This window comes from Athene noctua, chromosome 2 (genome assembly GCF_965140245.1).
Source record: "Athene noctua chromosome 2, bAthNoc1.hap1.1, whole genome shotgun sequence".
Classification (NCBI taxonomy): domain Eukaryota; kingdom Metazoa; phylum Chordata; class Aves; order Strigiformes; family Strigidae; genus Athene; species Athene noctua.
In genome coordinates, this window is record NC_134038.1 from 47,654,504 (window position 1) to 47,679,799 (window position 25,296).

At 39.7% G+C, this 25,296-nt stretch overlaps 1 protein-coding gene across 1 annotated transcript in view; it reads right to left on the minus strand.

Annotated features, from left to right (window-relative positions):
* Window positions 1–25,296, minus strand: part of ASXL3 (ASXL transcriptional regulator 3) — a 132,861-nt gene that overhangs the window by 85,465 nt on the left and 22,100 nt on the right. Inside the window, exon 2 of the mRNA XM_074899018.1 lies at window positions 23,401–23,483. Within this exon, the coding sequence (XP_074755119.1) occupies window positions 23,401–23,483 (83 nt within the window). The remainder of the gene's footprint in view (window positions 1–23,400; window positions 23,484–25,296) is intronic.

Sequence of the window (25,296 nt, forward strand, 5' to 3'; positions counted from 1 at the left end):
TTCAGGAATGTCCTGGCTTGGCTTTCATCCCCCACAACTACTATGGCCTGCAGCAATTGCAAAGCCTCCTACTTAAAGGCCTTGTCTACTTCTTAGCCAGATGTCTGCAACAGATGCCTACTACAACATTACTCATGTTGTTCTACCCTCTGATCTCTCAAATGCTCAATAGGCTCAGTACCTATTCCAAGGCAAAGCACTGTGCACTCCTGCCCCTTTGCATGCACTGCCCCTCTTTGCCAGCCTGTATGCATCCATTTACCCCTGGCAGCACTCCATTATGTGACCTATCCCACCACGTCTTTGTAACCAACCATAAAGAGCTCTGCAAATGCGCACAGACTTGCAATCCCTCCTGCTGCTTTCCCATGCTCTGTGCATTTGTGTACAGACACTTGAAATGGTCATCCCAGTCATACTGCCTGCAAAAGGAAAGTGACAGGTTTCTCCAACCATGTAATTCCCCAGACAGTTCCTCAATGTTCCCCATGCCTTTACTTCTCTTCAAATTGCAGCAATCCTCCCTTCAAAGTCCTCCAGAAAAGATTATTGAGACTGTCAGCAAAGATGCCCTTGCCACACTCCATCTCATCGATCCTGTCCCTGTTCAGCAGCCCTTATTCCTCTAAGAGGGTATCGTGGCTTTGCCTGTGACACCAGCCATGCAGCTACACTTTGACTTGAGGGATGTGCCCTCTGCCACATGAGCATTTCCACCTCACTGGCAGGATTCAGGAAAATGGCAGCTGGCCCTCTGTGTTCTTCACACTTGTCCCCAGGACTTTTTTTTTATATACTTGGGCTCACCCCAGTAGTATCATGGTGGTCACATGGATGAACAGCAAGGGGTGAAGTCTGAGGGCTGGACAAGCCTCAGATATTCCATCTGCAACATCTGTAACTCAAGTACCCAACAAGAAGTAAACCTCCAGCTATAGCATGCACACCAGGCTGGCAGATGGGTGCCTCTCGTCACAAATAACTGTCACCCTCCTTTTCTTCTTTATGTACACATTTGGCCGAGCCTCAGCTGGCTCTTGTGTCTCCCCTGACAATGTTGCTCACCTCCTTCCAGGGCACTACACCTGTCCTTCTATACAGGCAGAGAATCTGCCTTCTACTGTCAGAAGGCATAAATTCCCAACTTCCTAATCTTAGGAGTCTCTAGCCACAGCTTGTTTGACTATAATCTCTAGATGCCTCTACTTCACACTGCAGAGCTTGGGTTCTTGCCTCTGCAAAGACCCTGTTGATCTGCTCTTTGTCTCCTCTCATGCTGTACAGTCCACTCAGCCCCTCCCAGAGCACCTTCACCCGGCATTTCAGTCCCTTGACCAGAGTGCACTTCCCATGGGTGGAGCCCCTAGTACTAACTGCTGTGATAACTGCCAGGTCTCTTAGTCCTTCTGTTTCCTGGGCTTTGGGAGCTGCACTCTTGCCCACCAGTTACACAGCTACATACAGGAGTAGCTTCATCAAACAGATGCTTGATCAACAATCAGCTGAAGATCTAATAATACACAGGTAGTCCACAGCCAGCAAGTGGCCAACAAAAGCTGTTTGTAAGAGCTGACAGAGGCAAATGCCTCCCCAGGCTGGCACTGAGCTGCAGAAGCAAGCCCCCAAAGTTCCCAGAAGTAGGAGCTCCCAGAAGATTTTCCCTGAAGCTTCCAGAGGAACTCTGGAAACTGCTGCAACTGCTCAGTCTCAGACTAGCTGCCTCTGCTGGAGATCTGCAACAGAGTGACAAAATATACTGCAAAACAACAACAGGACTTCTGAGCTGCTGCTGTACCACCCACAGTGGAAGACCATGCAGCATCTGATAGTGGGCTCATTAACTCTGCTGCATGGTGAAAAAGGGAAAAGAAGGCAGAACAAGGTGCTGTCAGTAAAGCACTGTGGGCCAGGGTCTAGTAAAGAAGCCTGAGTAGGAATAGTCCATTTTTATGCTACACCAGGAATGTAATCCTGATGTAGTCACAGCTTCCAGCCACACTCCTACCCTGACTAGAAGAATCCCCAGCTTTTCTTATCAAGCACAGCAGGGGCTTTTGTTACAGCAGCTGTGTCAGTGACAAGGCACCACCTTGCACTTAAGCCAGCCATAGTGCATCTGTGTAACAATATATAAGGCAATGGAATAGTTTTTGCCTTCATGAACAAAGTTTGCACCGAGATTAATACTGGGCTCATGCCACTTTCAGCCATCTCTGCCACTCAAAGCAGCTGCTTGAGTGGCTTCCCTCTAAGACAGACCACATGTTCCTGCCTCCATGACACGCTCTCCCTGCGCTCCCTCCTTTTTTATTTTTCCCTTTAAATCTTGATTATTTCCCCAAACATCCACATGAATCCTTGTGCCAGCAGCACCCAGGGAGGTGGGTAGCCCTGAACAGAAAAAGCAGCTCAGAGAGTGCAGGATTATTCTTTCGGCTGCAATATTGGTTTACAGTAACTGGAGAAGGATGGCCTCAAACTGACACAACTGGTTCCCATTGCAGACTCTTCAGAGCAAGGCCTGTATTTCACCTTTTGTCAGAAATGCAACATGCTCCCTTCAGCCACTCCCAAACCTACATGCCAGATGCAGCTGGTTCGCCTGAACTGTAACCCCTTGGGTTACTTACATCTGGCTTGAGGAGGGGAGAGGCGGAGGTACCACCCTGCTGAGGGAAAGCAGAATTACCAGGCTTGAAGGAGCCTCACACCCCCGCATGTTCTTCCATTCGAGCCTAATGTCATGTCCCTGATCTCTCATGTGATTTCAGTGCAGTTTTCCAGTCGTTGCCATTAAAACCAATTGCAACTAAATTTATAAAATTAGAATGGGTGCTCATGTACAGACATCTTTCACCTTTCCCCAGTAACGAAAACACAAGAGGCAAAACACAACATGCTGTTAAGACCTATGAGAATTAAATTTTAAAAGGTAAACATACTTCAGAGAAAAAGCTTAAATTGTGGCAATATTTAACCATTAAAAAGAAATAATCAACAAGTACTGCTGAGCAAAGTTTATTAACTACTGTACAGTTTAAAACGATTTTCTATATTTTATGAGAATTATGGATCTTTCACTTCAGAAATCTTTAAATCTTGAATATGTTATTCAATGTTGAGCTACTAGACTGTAATATGAGATTATTAAATAATACTTCTCCTTGATAGAAAAGCACAGCATTAAAGCCAATTGCTATGCTAAAAATAAATCACTTTTAAGTTCCTTTCCTTTACTCTCACTAGCAAAAATCTTATCGAACTATCCTAATTAAATTGTTTCAGTAATTTTGCCCATTCTTAAAAACTGACACATGCCAACATGCTGCCCTGATGGAGTTTGTTACATTGTGCCATTTCAGCCATACCATCCATCTGCCTAAGTAATCAATTTTCCAAATTAGTAAGAAAGTTTTTAATGTTTATTACAGTTTCTGTGGAAATTTTTACCTGAAAAGAATGTATCTATTCATTGAATGGCAATGCTGAAACCACCAAAGCTGAGTTATTTTAATATGAGGATTTTACTTGATGGAAAGTAATTTCCAGGGTCTTGGTTACCATGTACCAGTACCACATACAAGCTTTTCCAGGCAGTTAAAAATTTTAATTTCACTGCTAACAGCATTCAGTTACAGATTTCTCAACCACAGTGGACTTGCTTGGACTTGTTTCCTTTTAATTCTTTCTTTGCTCTCATTTTCCTTTGTCTCCATTTCTTCTGTCCTTTCCTTTTTCTTTTGCTTTTCTCTCCTATCTTCCTCCTTTTTTCTTCTCCTTTTCTCTCTCCTGCCTTTCATGTCTTTTTCTTTCCCCTTTTTCTCTTCATTCCTTTTATCTTCTCTCCCCCACTCTGTTCTCCTCTCCCTACTCTCACGTTCTGTTCTTTCCTTTCTGCTTTTTTCTGAAACTTTTCAGTCTTCTCTTTTCTTTGCCTATATTTATTTTATCTTTTCTTTCCTCTCTTCTCTTTTCATTCTTTCCTCTTTTATCTCTCCTTTCTTGCTTTTCTTCCTTTTCTTTTTATCTCTTCTTTTTCACTCCTCTCTTTTCCTTCTCTCTTTTCTTCTTTTATCTTTCTTCTTCTCTTTTCTTCTCCTTTTCTTTCTCTTCTCTTACCTCTTTTCTTCCTCTCTCTCTTCTCCCCTGCTTTCTCTTTCCTCTTGCAGTAGGTTAGCCTTGGCCAGCAGCCAAATGCCCACCCAGTCAGTCACTCCCCCTCCTCAACAGGAAACAGGGTGAAAAGGAGATGAAAAAATTCATGGGTTGAGATAAAGACAGGAAGATTGCTTACCACTTACCATAAGAGGCAAAACAGTCTTGACTTGAGGAAAATTAATTTATCGAAAATTAAAACAGATTTGTGTAGAGAGAAACAAAGACAAAAAAAAATTAAACCAACAACTCCCCACTTCCAGGCTCAACTTTCCTCCTTCACTCCTGATTTCTCTACCTCCCCTGTACTGAGTGGCCCTTAGGGATGGAGGGGGTTACAACCAGTCCATAACAGCTCCCTTCTGCCACCACTTCCTCCTCACACTTTTTGTCTGCTCCAGCCTGGGCTCTCCATGGGCAACAGTTCCTTCAGGAAATACTCAAATGTTCCAGCATAGGGTCCTCCACAGGCTGCAGTGTGGATATCTGCTCCAGCGTGGCCTTCCACAGGGGGCAGGGGAATCTCTGCTCTGGCACTTGGAGCACCTCCTCCCCTCCTTCTCTGACTGTGTGTTCATGTTCACACTACTGTTTTACACTCTTTTTTACCTTTCTCTTCTGTCTGAGTGCTGGGTTTGCCCTTTCTTAGATATGTTACCCCAGAGGCACCACCATCTTGGCTGCTGGGCTCAGCGGTGCCCTGTGATGGGTCCACTGGAGCCAGATGGAACCAGCTGTGTCCGGCCTGGGACAGCCCCAGCCTCTCCTTGCAGAGGCCGCCCCTGCAGCCCCCCCCACTGCCAGTGCCTTGTCATGTACGCCTCTGTCCTGGTTCAGCTAGGATAGGGTTAAGTTTCCCCAGCAGAAAGGGAGAAGTTATCTCCAGCCAGGTTATTCATACTATGCTGATGTCAGGTCCAGCGTGGCAGCGCGGGAACTTCTTCCTTTGTGGCTTTGGTCGTGGGAAAGTAGTCACGGGCTGGCTGTGTCCATTGCGGTATTTCTCTGTATATCTTTTGTCTTGTTCACTGTTATTACTGTTCATTGTTGTTATCATTGCTACTGTTGTTGTTCAAATTGTTATTTATCACACTGTTGTATTAAATTTCTTCTTACTTTAACCTGGGGTTTGTGCCTCACTTCCAGCCCGACCGGCTGAGGGTGGGGCAACGGCAACGTGGTCTCCAGTCCTGGCAGGGCCTAAACCACCACAGCCTCTTTTCTTTCTCTCTTTTATCTCTTTCATTTCTCTTTCCTCTCTCCCTTCTCCTTCTACTTCTCCATCTTCCTTTCTCTCCCTCTTCCTCTTCTCTCTTTCTTGTTCTTCTATTTCTTGCTCTCCTCATTCTCTTCTCTCATTCTCTCTTGCCACCCCCCCCCTCTATCCTCTAATAACCTATTCTTATAAAAGAATCATACTTCTTTTAAAGCAGAAAATAATAAAACTTTTTATGAAACAAGAGCAACTGAAATCACTAAATTTCATTTTGTTTTCATTCATTTGTATTCAAAAGAAAGTGTATCATATCTTATTCCTTCTCACTCACAAAAATTCTGAGAAATCTCCAGGTTTTTTTACTTTGTTTCTTCTCCCTGATTTTCAACTAGGGCATGACTTCTAACTAAAGAAATTTAGAATTCTGAAACTAAATGTCAGATTTTGGGATAATTATGCAAAAGCATCATGTTTATTTTTAGCATCCAAAACACTGTATCCAACCCAAAAAGAGAACAAGGAAGTCAGAACATATGAGAACTACCTATTTCTCACAACTGAGTGTGAACTGAAGATTGTTCACACAGTTTTTCACAATTGAGCGTGAACAATATTCAGTTCACACTCAAGTGACAGAAATATTTTGAAAATCTATGGTATCATGAAAGAAAGAATGAATAAAAAGAAAAATTCCTTCCCTTAAAAAAGATTTTTCTCAATATTCTTGTATTTGAAGAGTAATTCAGCACTTGAGAATGTTTTATTCAACGACCAATACAGGTAGAAAAATCAAATTGATATAATGAATAAGGAAGCTGGGAGTAATCACAAACAAATAAAGATTAGATCCAAAAGTAAGTTACCATTTTCTAGCAATATTTATTCCTACAAACAAAAATATTTCTGTAAGCAAGATGATACTTTCACACCTTACATCAAAATAAATGTAACTACTACAACTTTGATGACTAATATGTGTCCTTAAAATATTTCTGTTAAGAGCTCTTACCTGTAGGAAAGGCCTGAAATTAAATAGAGAACAGGCAGTCACAGTACATCCTGTACCTTTAAGAATAGTGATTTACTGTATTGGGTCAAATTAAAATATTTGGGTGGATGTGAAATATTTAAGCTATACTTGCTGTACATAAGGGAGTTTGACTTAGCAAAACAGCATAGCAAAAGGTTCTTTCCTTCCCTCAAAGGACTAAACAGATAATTGTATTTTTGTGTTTTAACTTAATCCAGCTGTTGCAATTCATACTATTAGTAGATCTCCTTACTCTTTTTTAACTTACAACAGCTCATTAAGTCTGGAACTGAGAGACTTAAGTTTTTATTTAACTTATAGCTAAAAGTCAATCTAATTTCAAAATGTCACAGACAATCTTTTAAAATTATAACAATAGTAACTGTCAAATATTTTGTAAAAACAAAGCATTGATAACTAAAGTAAAAGTTTTAGACTGGACATTTTTGATAGGCACATCAGTTCATCTGAAAGGAAGCTTGATTCTGCTGATGTCATTAATAAAGTCCCTTTGAATGTAGGGGCTGAGACACACACACATAAAAGGAAAGAGCCAAAACCCCATAATATAATGTGGCATCACAAACAAAATTCAGTCTTAACCAGAAACTGTCTTCCGTTAGTCATCCCAATCACTGTGACTAATATTTTTCAAAAATAATTAAATGGTAAGTATAATATTAAATCAATTGACAGTACCAATCATGTTATGAATTCCTGGATTGTAAACCTGGGCACAAATAATCTTGTATCACTACTACTTTAGTTTATACAGCCCAGTACATCATCTGACTGAATTATATTTTGATGCAATTGTTTACATTAGTATCCTTAAGCTGTTACTACGAACAGAAAAACGTTAATGGTTGAATTTGTTTAGTGGTGTTGGTTTTGGATTAAGGGGACCAACAGTTAAAAGTATACATACAGTTTGCAACTGTCTAATTTTCACTGTCCAAAAAAAGTTACCCTGACTGAAAACAAGGAGTCTTTAAAAAAAAAACAAAACCAAACAACAGCTTCCTGCTTGCTATATATTCTTAAAAATTTCTTCTCAAAAAGCTCCTTGCTGTCCTTCATAGGTCATCATTTTTTTCCTTTGTGATGACTATAGGGAACACATGTTATTGTTGACACAAGGATTCCATATTAGATAAAGGCTACCTAAAGTATTTAGCAGCCTATAAAAGAAAAGCTCCAGCTGTATTGGTAACATTAAAAAAAAAAGAAAGGAAGAATAACAAGTAATGGGGGTCATTTGCATGACAGAATAGTAATTGTCTAGATCCTGTTCTTGTTTTACTTTATTTGTATATTAAATATAAAAGCATGCAAGTGAAGCTCGTTTAGGAAACATATATCAGATAAACATATCTTAAGCAAACCTACAGAAACATGTAAGAGGCTATGGATGCTATAAGATGCTAAATAGGGTGACAGCTATTTTTGCTTGTTTTTTCTTTAATAAGTACTGCCTTCCAGCAAAAGAGGTACTAGACCCCATTTTACTTTTCTCATATTACAAATAAAATGAAAACAAAAAGAAATAGGGGAAAAAAACCCAATTTGTTCTGTCTTTTAGCTATTGAGAGCAAACAGCAAAACAGTTCTTTGGAATTTTTGGAGCTCTTTCCCATAGTCTTTGCTATCAGAATAACTGAGCAAAGGATGTGTTTGAGTAAAATTTTGTGATTTACAACTTTGTATGCATGTAAGTGCATGCGTATGTGTACAAAGATGAATTTGTGTATTTACACACTCAAGCACATAAACAGTTTCATACATATGGTATTTAAGTTATTTTAGATATACTTTAATTGTATATATATGCTTTGGTTCTCAGTTCTCATTTGATAATGTAAATATTTGCCAGCCCCGCAATTACTGGTTCTAGCATACAGCTATCATAAAACAGCCTCACTTACAAATGCAGAGTTTACTGAGATTACAAGCAGGAGATGGGAGCTTTCTATACTGCCGAAATAAAATCAGATCTTGCATAAAACATATTTTTCCTTCACATGATAGTACATAAGCAGGCAAAAGATGTTTAGTAATTTTTAAAATTCTGTTTTGAAATGAAGAGCATGCACATAATTTAATTTCACAGTAATTAAGATGACTACCTATGAGACTCCAAATAAATAAAATGGAATTCCTATCAGTTCGCCTTAGAAAATAAATTAACATATGAAACAAATTTTCTGAAGTTATACTTAATCTTTTTCAAGTCCTCAGACAGTGAAATTCTGAGGCTTTTTTGGTCTTGATTCGATGAAACATACCCCAAAATTTTAAAGGAAATATGCCAGCGCATAACTATAAGAGAACTAGTAAATTTTTCAGCTCATGCAATATGAAGAAAAAAAAAAAAAGAGATAAAATAATTATTTCTCTAGTTTTTCCCCATTCAGTTAAGAAATGTTTCATTACAGGTAGACTGAAACATACACCCATATCTTTATACAAACATAAAGACATCCACAGCAAACTGTTGCAGAAAATAAATTATTACTAGAAAATGATGCTTTCATAAAAAGCCTGACAATGTTTTCTTCTTACACTTTCAAGTAAAACACATTTAACTCAGTCTGCCAGAAATGGCTATGCTTCTGCTCTGTGAAAAATATGCTAATGATGAAAATAAGGACAATTTACTGAATACTAAGCAGAAAATCTGTAATGAATTGCCTGTGTTATAGTGTTCAGTTTAGGCTTTTTTTTTTTTTTTTTTTTTTTTTTCCCAGTTGCTATGGAATGCTAGAAATAGCATAAAAAAGATTATACCATTTTGTGGGATGTTATGTATGTCCCTTAAGACAGAGTGCTTAGAAATAAAGACAAAAGTCAGCTGTGGGATAAATGAAATTCAAAGCTGTAATAAATAATAGATTTAAATACTAACTTTTCAATGCAAAAGAGAACTACAGAGAACAAAATAGAAGTGCCAAAAAAACCCAACCTCAACAAATAAATCTCAATCAGTAACTAGAAAGTTGAAACCTAGAATAATTCATTTTACACCTGCAATAAAAAGCAGCTTCTTAAGTTACTTGGATGTTGCAACAAAAGCTCATAAATCCATTAAACTAGGCATGTCTTCAAGTTCCCAGCCAGACTTCAATTTTCACTTCAGGTTTTAAGTCTTCAACAGATTAAACTCTTTTCCTAAGAACATTTTACCAGAGTGTTCATTCAGGTGACTCCTTCTAGCTAAAGTCTCCATATTATTCTGTGTTTGAAAGTTCGATAGATATGGCTGCTCCTGACAAGTTTACGTGTTGAATTGCATTTGCCCAAATACTTCCTAAAGGAAATACAGCAGATTATTCTTGCTTTTTCTAAGCACAGGAGAGCTGAACAAGGTTGCTGACTACTCAGCAACAGTTCTCCTATTTTGCCCCTCACTAGCACATACTGATATTAAACTCTATTGCAACTCTTATTTCTGACTTGTATTTCAAAATACTAGTTTATTACCTATGTACTTTAACGTCAATATGTGACAGATCACCATTTCAGAACAATAACATAAAGAGAACATATTCTTTCTAATCTCAGTTTCCTGAAGATATTTTTGAAAGTTTTGGCTCTGGACAACAATGGACAACTATTACTGGAAAGCTCTTTTATGTCCTTGCTCCTCTTAAAAAGATGCTAGCAAAGCAAGCTGATAAAGGTAGTAAAATTGAAGAACATATATATATATCTACCTACCTTCCACACAGTCATGGTTCAGTTTATAGAACTGCAGGCAGACTTTGGATAAAAGAATTGGAAAACGTTCTGTAGACTGTGGAAGGTCTCGTCTTTTTCATAATTTAAAAAAAGAAATCAGGCTCAAAGCACTACACTGTAAGAGACATAATGCACACACACAAAAAAGAACCCCAACCACCAAAACAAACAAAATAATCACCCCAAACAAACAAATAAACCAAAAAACTTGCACTGCTGGGATTAAAAACCTGGTGAAACTTTCCTAACAGAACTTCCGTGAGTATCTGATTGTTTTGAAAGTGTTTAGATCTCTTGTATATCCTTATTTAATTTCTCTTTCTGAAAAAGACACACAAACTTTTACACAAACTACTCCTTGAAATACAGAAACATTAAAGAAAAAAGATCTGTAGCATACTTACTTAAATATTGCTAAAAGAGAAGTCACAATTTCTAGAAGAAATTTGGGAACACAGTTATCATACAATATACACTTCCAGATAATGGTATGCATAATTTAACACCAATTTATAATGCAGGAGGTTTCTCATCAGCCTGAACTACACTATTACTTTTCAGTCTCTTTCAATAGTAATCTACACTGAACATAAGAAAACACAACTTCAATTCTTACATTAAACATCAAAATATATTGATAAAGGAATTATTACCTATGCAAAAAAAGCCAACACTGAATCTGTTGACAAATTTACACTATTTAGTCACAGCTGATGTACATCTCCTACTTCAAAATAAAATGTCCTTTAATAGGAAGTGGTGTCATTACTGCACAAAATAACTCGTAATTTTGTAAGATCATCAGCATCTGCACTGTTATTCACTGTTACATTTAAGTTTTTGGATTTCCTCTTGTATTAAAAAAAGGAATATCTTTAATATGGCATTAACATTATCACATCACAAAATTAAACAACCATAATTTTTCCTATCACAGCTAAACAAATTTAACTTTTAAAATTTTCCCATTTCCACTGAATTATTATAACTTGAATACCTAATGATCATATGGGCCACTCTCCCTTACCAGTAAAGCATCAAACAAATAAAAAAGCTTTATATACTATAATATCTCATGGTTTTTTAGAAAATACAGGTTAGGCTTGGGCAGGAGAAGAAGAAACCTAAGTAACTGCATAAGTAAAATAAAAGTATTTTAATAGTACCAAAGAAGCAAATGTATCACACAGACTGGATTTCTGTTTTCCTAATCTTTGCAAACACATTTTGCAGAGCTGCTAATAGATTTAAAGCAAACAATTTTATGGCAGATCTTTTAAAAAATTAAAAATAAAAAAATCAAGCAGCACTATTTCCTATTACTTCCATGAAAGGTGGAAAGGTGATTACAATGTATGTTTTAGCACCGAGACACAGAGAACTATTGTACCAAACGGAAAACTGAAGTATTGAACACGGTATGAGCAAAAATGTATATGGAAAAGTAACGCAATTATCTTTTAAAAAAGAATCAACTGTTCTGAAATCTCAGTTCACATGAGCATACAGGAACAGACTTCAACATGATGACAAATCAAGGGCAAAGTACAAAAGGGGAAGCCATGTGAACTTCTCTAAATTGTCATAAATCATCTGTTGAAGGTCCCAGACATAATAAAATGATGGAATTGTGTTTTTATTTCCTCACAACTGGCTCTGGAACCAAACTAAAGAAGAAAGCTTGGTTGGTCCTGAGCCACAATATGAAATAAATACTGAAATCTGGGATGTTCACAATGTATTACTTAAGAAAACTTCAGGAATAGAAAATGGCCAAACAAACGGAGTTCAAGTCCGCATATGTGGGAAGGGAAATAGGATGACAGCAGATTAGGCTAATTGAAGACCATGGGATTGGTGACCCAGTTTGAGAAAGAGGAAAGATTCATGTATCAGAATCTTCTGGGACAAGGGACTGCATGTAGAAGGCAACTAGTAGAGCTACTGCACTAGCAACACCAATTTAATGCACAGGATATTAGGAGTGGAGGAGCAGAGGACCAGGCTATAGTCTTCGCTATGCATTTAGCTCGGAAAAACACTACTTGCTGCTGTCTCCACTCTCTTTTTACATATGCTCAATTAATATTCTTAACAGTAAAGACAATATCCTCCAAAGTATTCTGTATCATACTCAAAAGATTCTTACTATTTACATTGTTCCATTTATCATCTCTAACATGTCCAGAATTAAATCCACACCTTAATAAAACTAACACAGGAATTTGCATCCGTGACACAAGAATGGTTTTGGCCTGCCTGTAACAGCTGGGGCACCCCGTACTACATGCATCAAAAAAACCAACTAAACAACAAAACACAAACAAATAGGTAGTTTTATAAAGAATGTTGACATGCAGACTGATTTTACTGGACTGTTTATTGAAGGCCCTAGACAGAGACTCCATTGTCCTGTGAAAGGAAGAGGAGCAGCATTAAAACAAAACAAAAAAAAACCCTAGATAATTTCTAAAAACTGAAATATGGAGCAAAAATGAAGATAATGGTGGTTCAGGGAAAAAGAAAAATACATTCAAGGTAGTTAAATGCTTTATATTGAAATGTATCTTTTATAGGTATACACAATGGAAGAAGCACTAATAAATAAAAATTCTGTTGTCTTTGCAATTAGCTGAGGGAAAACATTTGAGGTTTTGTTATTTTACATCTGTTTCATTAGCGGCCAAAACCAGTTTTCCAAATCAATACAAAGACAAGATTACCACTGTACAGACATAAGCATGCTAGGTTTAAACTAATGGCATGGTAATCACAATGCAGCAACATGGAATCAAGAATCAACAACCCTGCTCTTAGGCTCTAGTTAATACCATAGTTGTTTTAGGGCTACAATGCTATCAAAAACTAAAATAGTTATCAGAGGTGACATGAGTGTGATACACAAGTTACAGTTCCAATGCTGAAATGCAAAAATGTAGGAAACTCATCAGTTTTTACCAGGTTAGAAGGCAATGTGGCATAACGATGCCAGGAATGCCTAGGCAAGAAGGAGCAAGCCTGAGATTTTCAGCTGATTAATTGCTGCTATCACAACTGCCTACCAAATTAGGCAGTTTGTTGTTACACTGGGAAGAACAGCGTTTCAAAGAGGTGTCTGAAGTGAATTTATGCAGAAAGACAGGTTGTGCTGAAAGTTTTATTTCTTTCACTGCTCTACAGCCAAAAGCCACAACTGTAGAGACACAGAAATCAACCTAATAATGCCAGCCAAAAGAATGTGAATAGCTTTCTCTCTCTCTTCCCACCAAGGCTTCCTTTCAGTCCATTACATGGAATAACTACCTTGAAGACAAAACATTGCACTCCTTCAGCTGAAGAGGCTCCCAAATAAATTCTATCAGACATACGCAACCACAGAAGCCTCTTAACTGTGCTCTTCCATTAACAGTCAGAGCCCTAAGACAAAAACTGTGGTTCTTTCAGTGAAATTTTTAAGAGCTTTTGCTTATTGAAGGGCATTTGCCTTTTTTTTTTTTTTCTTCCCCTAAGTGGAAGATAAAAACTATGACTTCTTAGTAATTATGAATCACAATGACATCTTGGAATTACTTTACAGAGAAAGGAAATAAAAATTTCTCTGTCTTCATGCATACACAATAAAACAAGAACTTGAAAATGATAAACAAAGAAGACAGTTGCCAGCTTATTTGGCCTATTCACAAAAACAGTAGCATTCAGACTGCGTTTTATTTTTAAGTCAATAGCTCTAAGGATGAAGTATGCAAAGGCTTCAAGAGACACTCTCAAAAAGATCAAAGGACTCAGAAGTGAAGGTAATATTTTCAGGACTACCATCTCACTTCAGAGCTAAAGGCAAGATTCTGCACAGATCATGTGTTTTATGCCATGGATGACTCCACTCAGCAGTTCAAAGTGGGTTTAATTCTAGCTAACCCACTAGTTTAGTATTTCTGCACAAAGAGTGTAAATCTAGTAAAAGTGTCTTGAGATTTATTAGGGTCATACTTTGCTGCTTTCCTAGCCTCACAAAACTTAATACGTTATGATATCATTCATGATAGATATTATCAACACTGTGGAGTGCAGAAGAAACAGAATCACAGAATCATCTAGGTTGGAAAGGACCTTGAAGATCATGCAGTCCAACCGTTAACCTGGCACTGACAGTTCCCAACTACACCAGATCCCTCAGCGCTATGTCAACCCGACTCTTAAACACCTCCAAGGATGGGGACTCCACCACCTCCCTGGGCAGCCCATTCCAACGCTTAACAACCCATTCTGGAAAGAAACACTTCCTGATATCTAGGCTAAACCTTCCCTGGTGCAACTTGAGGCCATTCCCTCTTGTCCTATAGCTTGTTACTTGGTTAAAGAGACTCATCCCCAGCTCTCTGCAGCTTCCTTTCAGGTAGCTGTAGAGGGTGATGAGGTCTCCCCTCAGCCTCCTCTTCTCCAGACTAAACACCCCCAGTTCCCTCAGCCGCTCCTCATACGACCTGTGCTCCAGACCCTGCACCAGCTTCGTTGCCCTTCTCTGGACACGCTCGAGTCATTCAATGTCCTTTTTGTAGTGAGGGGCCCAAAACTGAACACAGGAATCGAGGGGCGGCCTCACCAGTGCCAAGTACTGGGGTAAGATCCCTTCCCTGTCCCTGCTGGCCACACTATTGCTGACACAAGCCAGGATGCCATTGGCCTTCTTGGCCACCTGGGCACACTGCTGGCTCCTGTTCAGCCGGCTGTCAATCAACACCCCCAGGTCCCTCTCTGACTGGCAGCTCTCCAGCCACTCCTCCCCAAGCCTGTAGCGCTGCTGGGGGTTGTTGTGGCCCAAGGGCAGCACCTGGCATTTGCCCTTATTGAAACTTCTCCAGTTGGGCTCAGCCTATGGCTCCAGCCTGTCCAGGTCTCTCTGCAGAGCCTCCCTACCCTCGAGCAGATCAACACTCCCACCCAACCTGGTGTCATCTGCAAACTCACTGAGGGTGCACGTGATTCCCACATCTAGATCATCAGTAAGGATGTTTAATAGGAGTGGCCCCAACACCGAGCCCTGGGGGACACCACTCGTGACCAGCCACCAGCTGGATTTAACTCCATTCACCAGAACTCTTTGGGCCCGGCCATCCAGACAGTTTTTTTACCAAGCAAAGTGTGTGCCCATCCAAACCACGAGCAGCCAGTTTCACCAGGAGAATGCTGTGGAAAATGGTGTCAAAGGCCTTACTAAAGTCAAGGTAAACTACATCCATTTCCCTCATCCAATAAGCAGGTCGCCCTGTCATAGAAGGAGATCAGGCTTGTCAGGCAGGACCTGACTTTCATAAACCCATGCTGCCAGGGCCTGATCATCTGATCCGTCCCACATGTGTTGTATGATGGCACTCAGAATGAGCTGCTCCATCAGCTTCCCTGGCACCGAAGTCAAGCTGACAGGCCTGTAATTTCCCAGATCATCCTTCCGACCCTTCTTATATATGGGCGTCACATTGGCCAATTTCCAATCTGTCAGGACCTCCCCAGTCAGCCAGGGCTGCTGGTAAATGATGGAAAGCACCTTGGCGAGCACCCCAACCAGCGGGTGTATCCCATCTGGTCCTATAGACTTGTGTGTGTCTGTGTGATGCAGCAGGTCACTGACTGTCTTCTCCTGGACTGCGGGGGGATCATTCTCCCAATCTCTGTCTTCTGGCTGAGGAGGCTGGATCCCTCAATACAATTAGTTTTGTTATTAAAGACTGAGGCGAAGAAGGCATTAAGCACCTCAGTCTTCTCCTCAGCACTTGCTACCATGTTTCCTCCCGCCTCTAGCAGGGGATGGAGGCTCTCCCTGGTCTTTCTTTTGCTACTGACATACTTACAGAAACATTTCTTGTTGTCCTCGATTGCTGAAGGCAGATTAATTTCCAGCTGGGCTTTAGACCTCCTGATTTCCACCCTTCGTAGCCTCACAGCCTCTCTGTAATCACTGTGAGTGCCTAGCCCCTTCTTCCAAAGGCCATAAACTCTCCTTTTCTCCCTGAGTTGCAGCCAAAGCTCCCCGTTAAGCCAGGGTGGTCATCTGTGGAGCTGGCTTCTCTTACAGCACCTGGGGACAGCCTGCTCCTGAGCCATTAAGACTTTCTTCTTAAAGAGTGTCCAGCCTTCCTGGACCCCTATACCCTTCAGGACCGTCTCCCAAGGGATCCTTTCAAGCAGGTGCCTAAACAAGCCAAAGTCAGCCCTTCTGAAGTCCAGGATGTCAGTTGTCCTTAACCCTCTCCTGGCCTCTCTAATAATAGAGAACACTGTTATTTCGTGTTTGCTGTTCCCTAGTCGTCCTCCAACTGCCACATCATCCACCGGTCCTTCTCTGTTCACAAAGAGATCCAGCAGGGCACCCTCTCTGGTTAACTCACCAGCTCTGTCAGGAAGCTGTCTCCCACACATTCCAGGCATCTCCAGGCCTGGTCCTGCTCTGCTGTGTTGTATTTCCAGCAGATGTCTGGGAAGTTAAAGTCACCCACAAGAACAAGAGCAAGCAATGATGAGATTTCACCTAGATGCCTATAGAAAATTTCATCCACCTCTGTCCTAGGTGGGTAGCCTATAGTAGAACAGTATAAACACTATAAAAACAGCACTGCTGCTAGTGTTAGTGGCAAGCATCTCCTCTTAGTCTCCTGAAAGACTACTGGCACAATAATAAATCAATAGATAACTTAATCTTGCATAGCAAAAGACAAAATAGGCAGAAAAAGGAGGTGCAGTTAGGACTGATGCCATGATTCTCATAGTTGAAATGAAGACAAATGAAGAAACATCAAGAGAAAGAAGCTTAAGATTCCTACTGGATAAATGAAAAACAGAATGAGGGGAAGGGAATGTTTTTAACCTCTTCTGTGAATTACTTGAACCAAATAATCAGTTACTTGACAATACACAGGTCAGTTACTCTAGCTTAACAGCAAAAATGAAATTATACCATTCCAGGGTTCACAGTCCTGAGTCTAATGGAGAAGGAAAGTAAATAGCTAGCATAGCTGTGGGCTAAAGTTGCACTCCAAAAAATTAAACACTGCTTGTCCCAGTTTGAAAGTTTATTGGCTTTTAACTTCTATTGAGGATCTTTGACTTTAATCTTAACCAGACAAGTCAATTTCCCCGACTCACCAAGCAAAGGAGAAAGGGAACTACAGAAAGCCAAGACATAATCTAGGATTATTAGCATCAAACATTTATAAGAATTTGGCTGGATATTCTCCCCTAGGACTCAAACAATATGTATGGCCCAAGTACTGCAAACTAATCTAAAAAAAAAAAAAAAAAAAAAGAAAAATATGGATCAAGTGATATGCTAGTTCATTCCCCTAGTTCAAGGCAGGATCAACCAAATCTACATAATTCCTGACAGACATGTATCTAAATTTTTTTAGAGAGATCTAGGGATCTCTCATATCTCCCACACAGCTCATGATAGAAATCACTTATACTCGCTAGAAAAAAATCTTCATACTAACTAATTGGAATCTTTTATTATATATATATTTTTTATATATATAAAATAAATTAATAAATTTTAAATTATATTAAATTATATAATTTAAAGGTCTTATTTCTTGTCTGTCCACATCAGACATGCAGGGTAACTTATTCTCTTACTTTTTTCCTATCTTTTATGTATTGGAAGACTTACAATGTCTAAACTCAATCTTCTCTTCCTTAAACAAAACACCCAATTCATACCAACTTCTGTCTTATTTTTATCTCTGATAATTTTAAGCAGTCTTCAATTGGTCCTATCCTTCATGAAGGTGCAGTGCCCCAAACAGAAGGGAATAGATATGTTATTCCTGGTGGTCCTACAGGCAATTTCCAGGTAATGACAAAAGAGGGCAAAACCAAGGATGTTATGAGGGTCAGAGTTTAACATAAGAAGAAACCAGGAGAGTTAGAGAGAGAAGCTTTTTTTCCTGTGAGAATCAGCAAAAACTTTTAAAACATGACCTATTTAAATATCTCCATTATGACCACACAGGCACCCCTGGGGAAAAGATAGACACAGAGAAAGAGAAGCATCTGGGGATGCTCCCAGAATTCCTGGGACTGTTAGCAACAAAAACTCTTGAACACAAGATGTAAAAAGCAGTTAGGAAGGAAGGCAGTAGAAGGTCTGACTTGGGGAGAAGTGGGGAAGAAGCAGCTGAAAACATTGAGTGTTCATGAAAGGATGATTCTTCATTTTTAGGAAAATAAGGGAGAACACAGAAAGAAGAAATTGGGCTTCAGGAAATTAAACTTTGGCAAACTCACCCATGCACCAAAAGACATTTCTGTAAGCACACCAACAGATAGGAAACTGGCTCGCTCTTCTCTGAAGGGGTGGCACTAAGTACTTACACCAAAAGCACAGGAGTGCTAGTGCCTTTTCTTTGTTGACACCTTAATTAGAAAGGTGTCTATGATTAGACAGCTACTTAAATAAAATAGATGTTCTCAAATCGGTTAAATCTGTTGAAATTCACCATAAGGTTTTTAGAGCTGACTGGACTAGTATCAGAATTATCAACAGCAAATTTTGAGAATTTGTAGAGGACAGCAGTGATTCCAAAAGACTGGAAAACATCTAGTGACTAGCTTAAAAAAAAAAAAAAAGGCAGGGCCAAGGAAGCAGATATGCAGCAACTGAATTTCAATTCCCCCCAAATTTGAAAGTATGTAGCAGAGAAGAAGTTGAGTAATACATGATCTGTCAAGAACAAGTGACTTCAAATCTATCACAGTATTCTTTATGACATAGTAGCAGATCCTGTAGTTAGAGAAGCAGAAGTAGGTACCATACAGCCCAACTTTAATGAGTCTTTGGACATTGTTTCTCATGGGACTTTTATAAGAAAAGAGAAATATAATGGTGCAGAAGGAAACAAATTCTAATAAGCAGATGAGACTAAACTTGGAAGGGCTACATGCATGCTTAAAGACTACATGTTAAAAGCAATCTTAATAAATTTGAGAAACAATCTGCAGAAGACCTAAATACAATTCAGCAAGGGGAATTCTAGACCTTAACAGAAACAAGTAACAGCAGAAATATAAGATGGAGACTAACTAGCAAGGCAACAGCACAGTGGAAAAGGAGCACTGAAGCTAGAGTGGATCATATTCTGACTAGTAGCCTATGTCACACTAGCAAAATCAGCAAAATCGCATGCTAGGATGCATAACCAGCAGATTGCAAGTCTAGAAATTTACAGTGGGACAGAGAATTGTTTTCAAAAGAACAGGACCGCAGATGCTAGGAAGGAAAATTCAAAGCACTATGCACTGGAGTGAGCTGTTGTCTATCTTCTTTCTAAAGAGATTTTAGTATCCAGGACTGTTGGCCTGACACTGTTCACTATCAGAGAAGGCATGAATGTAAAATAAAGTACTTCTCCCTCCTCCTCCCCCACCCCTGGAAGAAAACCATATATTTTCTACATCCCAAAAAAGGTTTGCCCTGAAAGTTTTTACTCCTTACAGGTAGCAGAAAAACTGCCTGCTGACCATTTTACAACCAACTATCGTAACAGGAAAGATACTTAAAAAATAAAATTGAGCTGTATGTCCCCCAAGATATAGAAAACCAGGTAAGTATGTAACCTCTCACAGGACATACCCGTAAGTTATTGTTTTAATTTCTAACATATATCTGCTTTGCAACTTTGGAATTTTCCTTCTATCGTATTTAATTATTTGAGTAATAAAAAAATGTGCAAGTTGATGCCTTTACTGCAAACAAAGAAAAGAAGAGGCTCAACAGTCTGACAGTGTCTTTTTAAAGATTACACATAATGACAGTGAGATTGCTGAAAATCATACGTTATTCATTCAGATTTACTACCACAGCAAAAAGCTTTAGGTTAATTAATGCTGCAATATATTTGAAAAATGACTAAGCCAATTAATCTTGTTCATCTATAAATGGAACAGTAGAGGAAAATTTTTGAAGAACTTTATTTAGGATTGCCAAGGTTCTGCCAACAATGATAAGCAATATAAAAGAGTAAGTAAAGTGTATTAAAGTAGTACCATATTGCTGGTACAAGCTCAGACTTGAAGAATACACAAATCAATACAGAATAAAATATGCCAGTGCCATTCTACTACTTATGATCCGGTGACTGCATATCATAAATTTACATCTCTTGCTCATCCTAGCTGGCTGCAACAGAGACCAGGAAATACCATGTTTAGTAAGGGTAAATGTACCATACTGTCAGAAAGGTACTGACAGAAATTGCAGAGCTGGATCAAGTCAATGAGAGACTCTAAATTCAAGAACCGTGAAAACAAAACAATACTTATACACTGAGACCCAATGAACAAATATGTGCATGAAGTCAAATACCTTAACAGCTCCTATTAAGAGTTAGGCACTCAGATAACTTTGCAGGTTTGTGCCTAATCAATATCAAAATGCAGCAGAAACACAACTTTTACATAAGAATCCAAATACTTAAAAAAAAAACCCAAACACAACAGAATCAATTTTTTTGATTTTACAATTGCAGAATTTAGAATTTTTTAGGCTAATCAATTTAGGAAGACCTAGCTTCTGGTACAATTAAGGTGTAAAAGAACATTGAATTTTATCCTTCTCGGTTATCTAGATACTCATGACCACATATTGCATCCTGCAGTCGACTACAGATTCATTTACACCAGCATATACTATACCATGAATAAAAATAAGAATGTATCTGAATTTCCTTCCTATTTGTCTGCAATTCTCAGTTTCTTAGTAACTGAAGAAATGAAAGATCTAGCTTTGAACCTCTTTAAAGGAATCCTTATTATTCATTCTGCAGCAATTAAAAAGGGCTTCCACATTTTCTAATGTTAAATCATAAAAATGCTGCCTTCACTCCCTCTCAAAAATTTTATTCATGCGCTGTTCACAGAAACAAGAGTTTTTAAAGTTACAAAGAAAGGTTATTATGAGGCATGTGAGCCTCTCCCATGCAATTGCCTCAAAGGGGTAAGAAGCAGCAAGCAATCTAATAAAAACAGATTTTCAAAGGTGGCATTTCTTGCTTTTTTGCTGTTGTTCTGTGCAAATCCTTGCAGCATAACACACAGGTTTGGACATTCATTTTCAAAAGTTTTTATTTCCTTGTTTCTTTGGCATCACTGACAAATATACTTGAAGCAATTTCTTGACAGGGACTAAAGCATTTTATGTCTGTAAAAAGTGGCAAATTCAACTTCTTCTTGCATACCATCTCTTTTGTAATTTTACCAAAGTACAGCTGTTATAAGCATGTTATGAGATTACCAGCAAAGCAGTGCATGGTTATGCAGTGCAAATGATCAGTGTTGTTTCTTAGGAACGGTGAATTCAGTGAAAATATGTCCCATAGTTACTTCTGGTTCACCAGAATACATTCAGAAGTAACAGACAATGCATTACTACTCCTCTATATGGGCTTTGAAGTCCTCCATCGTAAATTTTAGGTTCCATGCTAAAAGAACATAATTAAAATAAAAGCAGGTGTCTCCCTTTGCTTTGACACAGCAATAAGTACTAAAACAATTTCTTAGAATAGAGAATTTTTACTATGTGTTGGGTTTGTGTGTGGCAGCATTTTGGTAGCAGGGGAGGGAGCTACAGAGGGGGCTACAGAGGCTCCCCTGGCTCCAAGCTAGACCCACCTCTGGCCAAGGCTGAGATAATTAGAGATGGTGGCTGCACCTCTGTGATAATGTATTTAAGAAGGGGGCCCTAAGAGGAGGAGGAGTTGTGAGGGAAATATCTATGCAAACACTGATGTCAGTTGAAGAAAGGAGGAGGGGAGGAGGTGTGCTGGAACAGAGACTCCCCTGCATCCTGTGGTGAGAGGGCAGGCTGTCCCCCTGCAGCCCATGGAGGTCACCACAGCAGAGCAGGTGGCTATGCCTGAAAAATGCTGGGACTCTGAGGGAAGCCCACGCTGGAGCAGTCTGTTGCTGGGAGGACTGCAGGCTATGGAAGGGACCCATGCTGGAGCAGTTCATGAAGTTCCACAGCAGCCTGTGGGAGGGACCATGATGGAGTAGTTTTGGAAGAGCTGCAGCGCTGTGGGAAGGACTCATGTCAGAGAAGTTTGTGGAGGACTGTCTCCCATGAGAGAGACCTCACACTGGAGGAGGGGAAGAGTGTGAGGAGTCCTCCATCTGAAGAGGAAGAAGCAGCAAAAACAATAGGTGATGAACTGACCACAACCCCCATCCCCCACCACCCTGCATTGCTGGGGGGAGGAGGTATAGAAATCAGGAGCTAAGCTGAGTCTGGGAAGAAAGGAGGGGTGGAGGAAGGTCTTTTTAAGATGTGGTGGTATTTCTCACTGTCCTACTCTGATTGGTAAATTAAGTGTTGGTAGTGTTCAAAATTAAATTGATGTTCTTTCTCCTCCCCACTCAAGTCTGCCTTTTGCCCACAACCATAATTGGTGAGTCATCCCTCCCTGTCCTTGTCTCGATCCCCAAGCCTTTTTCTTTATTTTCTCCTCCCCATCCTAGAGGGAGAAGGAGTAAGCGAGAGGCTGTGTGGTGCTCAGTTGCCCTCTGGGCTCAAACTACAACATACTGTAACATCTGGAGAAGACTAAACTGCGTATTGTAGGGGACTCTAACCAATCAACCAGTTTTTCCTTATCTTATTTTATTTTCTGGCCCAGTTTCCATCTGCAGGTCACTAGAAGACATACCAAGCAATCAGTCACTTTTGAGGAATAAGAAGCTTCATGCCCATCTCAACTACATGTCAATGGAAGACAACTGCTGATTTCTACAGGCTCAGGATAACTCACCTATCCCCTAACAGTTTAACGTTGAAATCTACAACCAGACTACGCTGTTATTAAGTGACTCAGTATCCAACCTCTGCAGCCATACAGACTAGCTCCCAGTGTGTCTTAGTTCCATCTCACACTTTCTCCATGCACATGATGGCAGAGGCAACCCAGCTGTCAAGCTTTGGCCCTTAGGCAAAAATGAGATGTACCAGTGGGCTGTCTGAGCAGATGACACTGTCTTTCTAAAGAAAGGCCATTGGACTGGAGCTGGCCCACAGACTCCTTCTGGAAGGTACAAAGCTAAGCCAGTCACTAACCATTTTAAAAGCCTTGAACAAACAAACAAAACCCATCAGCTATAATTCCCACATTGGTACTGGAAATCACATGTTAACCAGCACTTTATGTTTTGTAAAGATTATCTACTGTTCCTAGATGGTTTTCAAAGAGATAGCAAAAATACAGAACATATAAACACTGACCTTGTTTCTTTTAACCCTTCTTTCTGAATGACTTCCAGTATTTGTTTTGCAGTCATTGGTGAGTTGGGGTACTTTTCCAATGCCTGAAAAGAAATAATAAATGTGTAAGTGACAAGACACAGCTGTCCTGTGAATCTGAAAGGTTATGCGATCATGCAGTTTTTAATGTAGTAATTTGTGAAAGGCAGGGAACAGTAGTGTTGAGACTGGAGTCCTCAGTCTGTTGGAAGGCCAGATACAATCCAGGGAACTGCAGCAAGAGTAAGATTTACTTGCTGCTTTGTGCATCATCTGCTACATCTGCCTGGGAAAAATTCTTACCAGGTTCCAAATAAAAGAGTCGAAATATGCAACTAATTTTATGACACAGCAACTGAGTTCCTTTCAGACAGGAGGGGAAAAAAAACCAAAAGAAAATAAAACAAAAAGAGACAGCATTCTTTTTTGATTTTTATTACTTTAGAACTATTTGAGGTCATCTGAATATTCTACACTTAGCTTTTGTCATGACCTCAGTTAACAAAATGGCTAAAATCTTCCATTTGTAGAGCAGGAGCTAATATGAGAATTGACACAGATAGGTTTCAATTTTTAAATGCTTTTTGTTTCTAAGAACGATGAAGAATGAAGTAGTCATAACAGTCACAGCACACAAGATGCTACATGACAGAGTGCAGTATATTTTTCCAGTTCAGCTCAGTTTTCCACTCCTTTGCCTTTTCCAATTGAGCCCAAGTAACCCACTCCTCTTTCCAGATACAACCATCTTGTACAGATTTTTCTGGTTTTCCACTTCCTTTTTGTCCCCATCAGTTTTAAGCTGTTAAACAAACAGCCACTCTTTTGCTTATGTAAGGTGCCAGACTGACAGCCCTGGAAAATGAAACCTTTCAATGAGCAGTAAAAGGTGCAGCACAGGCCACAGCAATCCAGCGTCCCAGAGCATCTTACCAACGTATCTCAGCCAGAACTTGCATTTCTACTCCTGGGTAAGTAAGAAATCAGTTTGGTCTCCAAATTCCTCCAATCCTGAGCTTCTCTTTAGTAGTTACCAAATGATGGCAATTGTCAAAGTAGCTACTACTGTGTGGATACCTGCCCACTAGGTATTAGAGACATCACCACATCATATCATCAACCTGAAGGGTGCTAGCCAGGGCTGTAATTCAAGCCGCTCACGTAAAGCCAAAGCATCCCTACTCACTACAGCTTAACCACCTCAGCACTCTCCCGTCATTTTACAGTTCTGATTTACTGCCTGTTCTTCCCTTCCGCAGCCAAAACACAGTTTACCATATTCTTCAGTTCTTTGTTACAGATGAGCTTTGTATCCGTTATCTTTCAGTTCCACAAAGGAAAACGCAGAAGTAAGGGCTGCACTAGAAAGGTCTGGGAGCTGAACGGAGCTTATCTCATGTACATCAATATGCAAGATTCAAAAGGGACCCATCAGGAAAGGAAAACTGAAAGGTGATTTGAAAGGAGAAAGAAGAGTGGGTAGGAAAGAGTACGACAATGAGTAAGGACAGAAGAAATCGCATAGGGCTGGGAAGAGGGCCATTGCACAGCAAGGGAAGAAAAATGATAACAATGTATTAGTGACAGAACCACAATGACACACTGGAAAAATGACAATGTGTATCAAGATTAAGACTAGGATGAGAAAAGATTAATGGTGTGAAGAGACAAAAATGGAAACTTTAACCTTCGGAAAGAAGACAAAGAACAACATAAAATGAGAATACACCAAAATAAAGTGAAAAGAAGAGAACTGAACTGGGAACATTCCAGAGGGCAAACTGGAAAGGACAGAAGAGGAAACTACACTGTACTGGACACGGCTATGAAGGAAACTGTGTGCACTTGAAAGTGGGGTTACTCACTGTGGAGGATTCC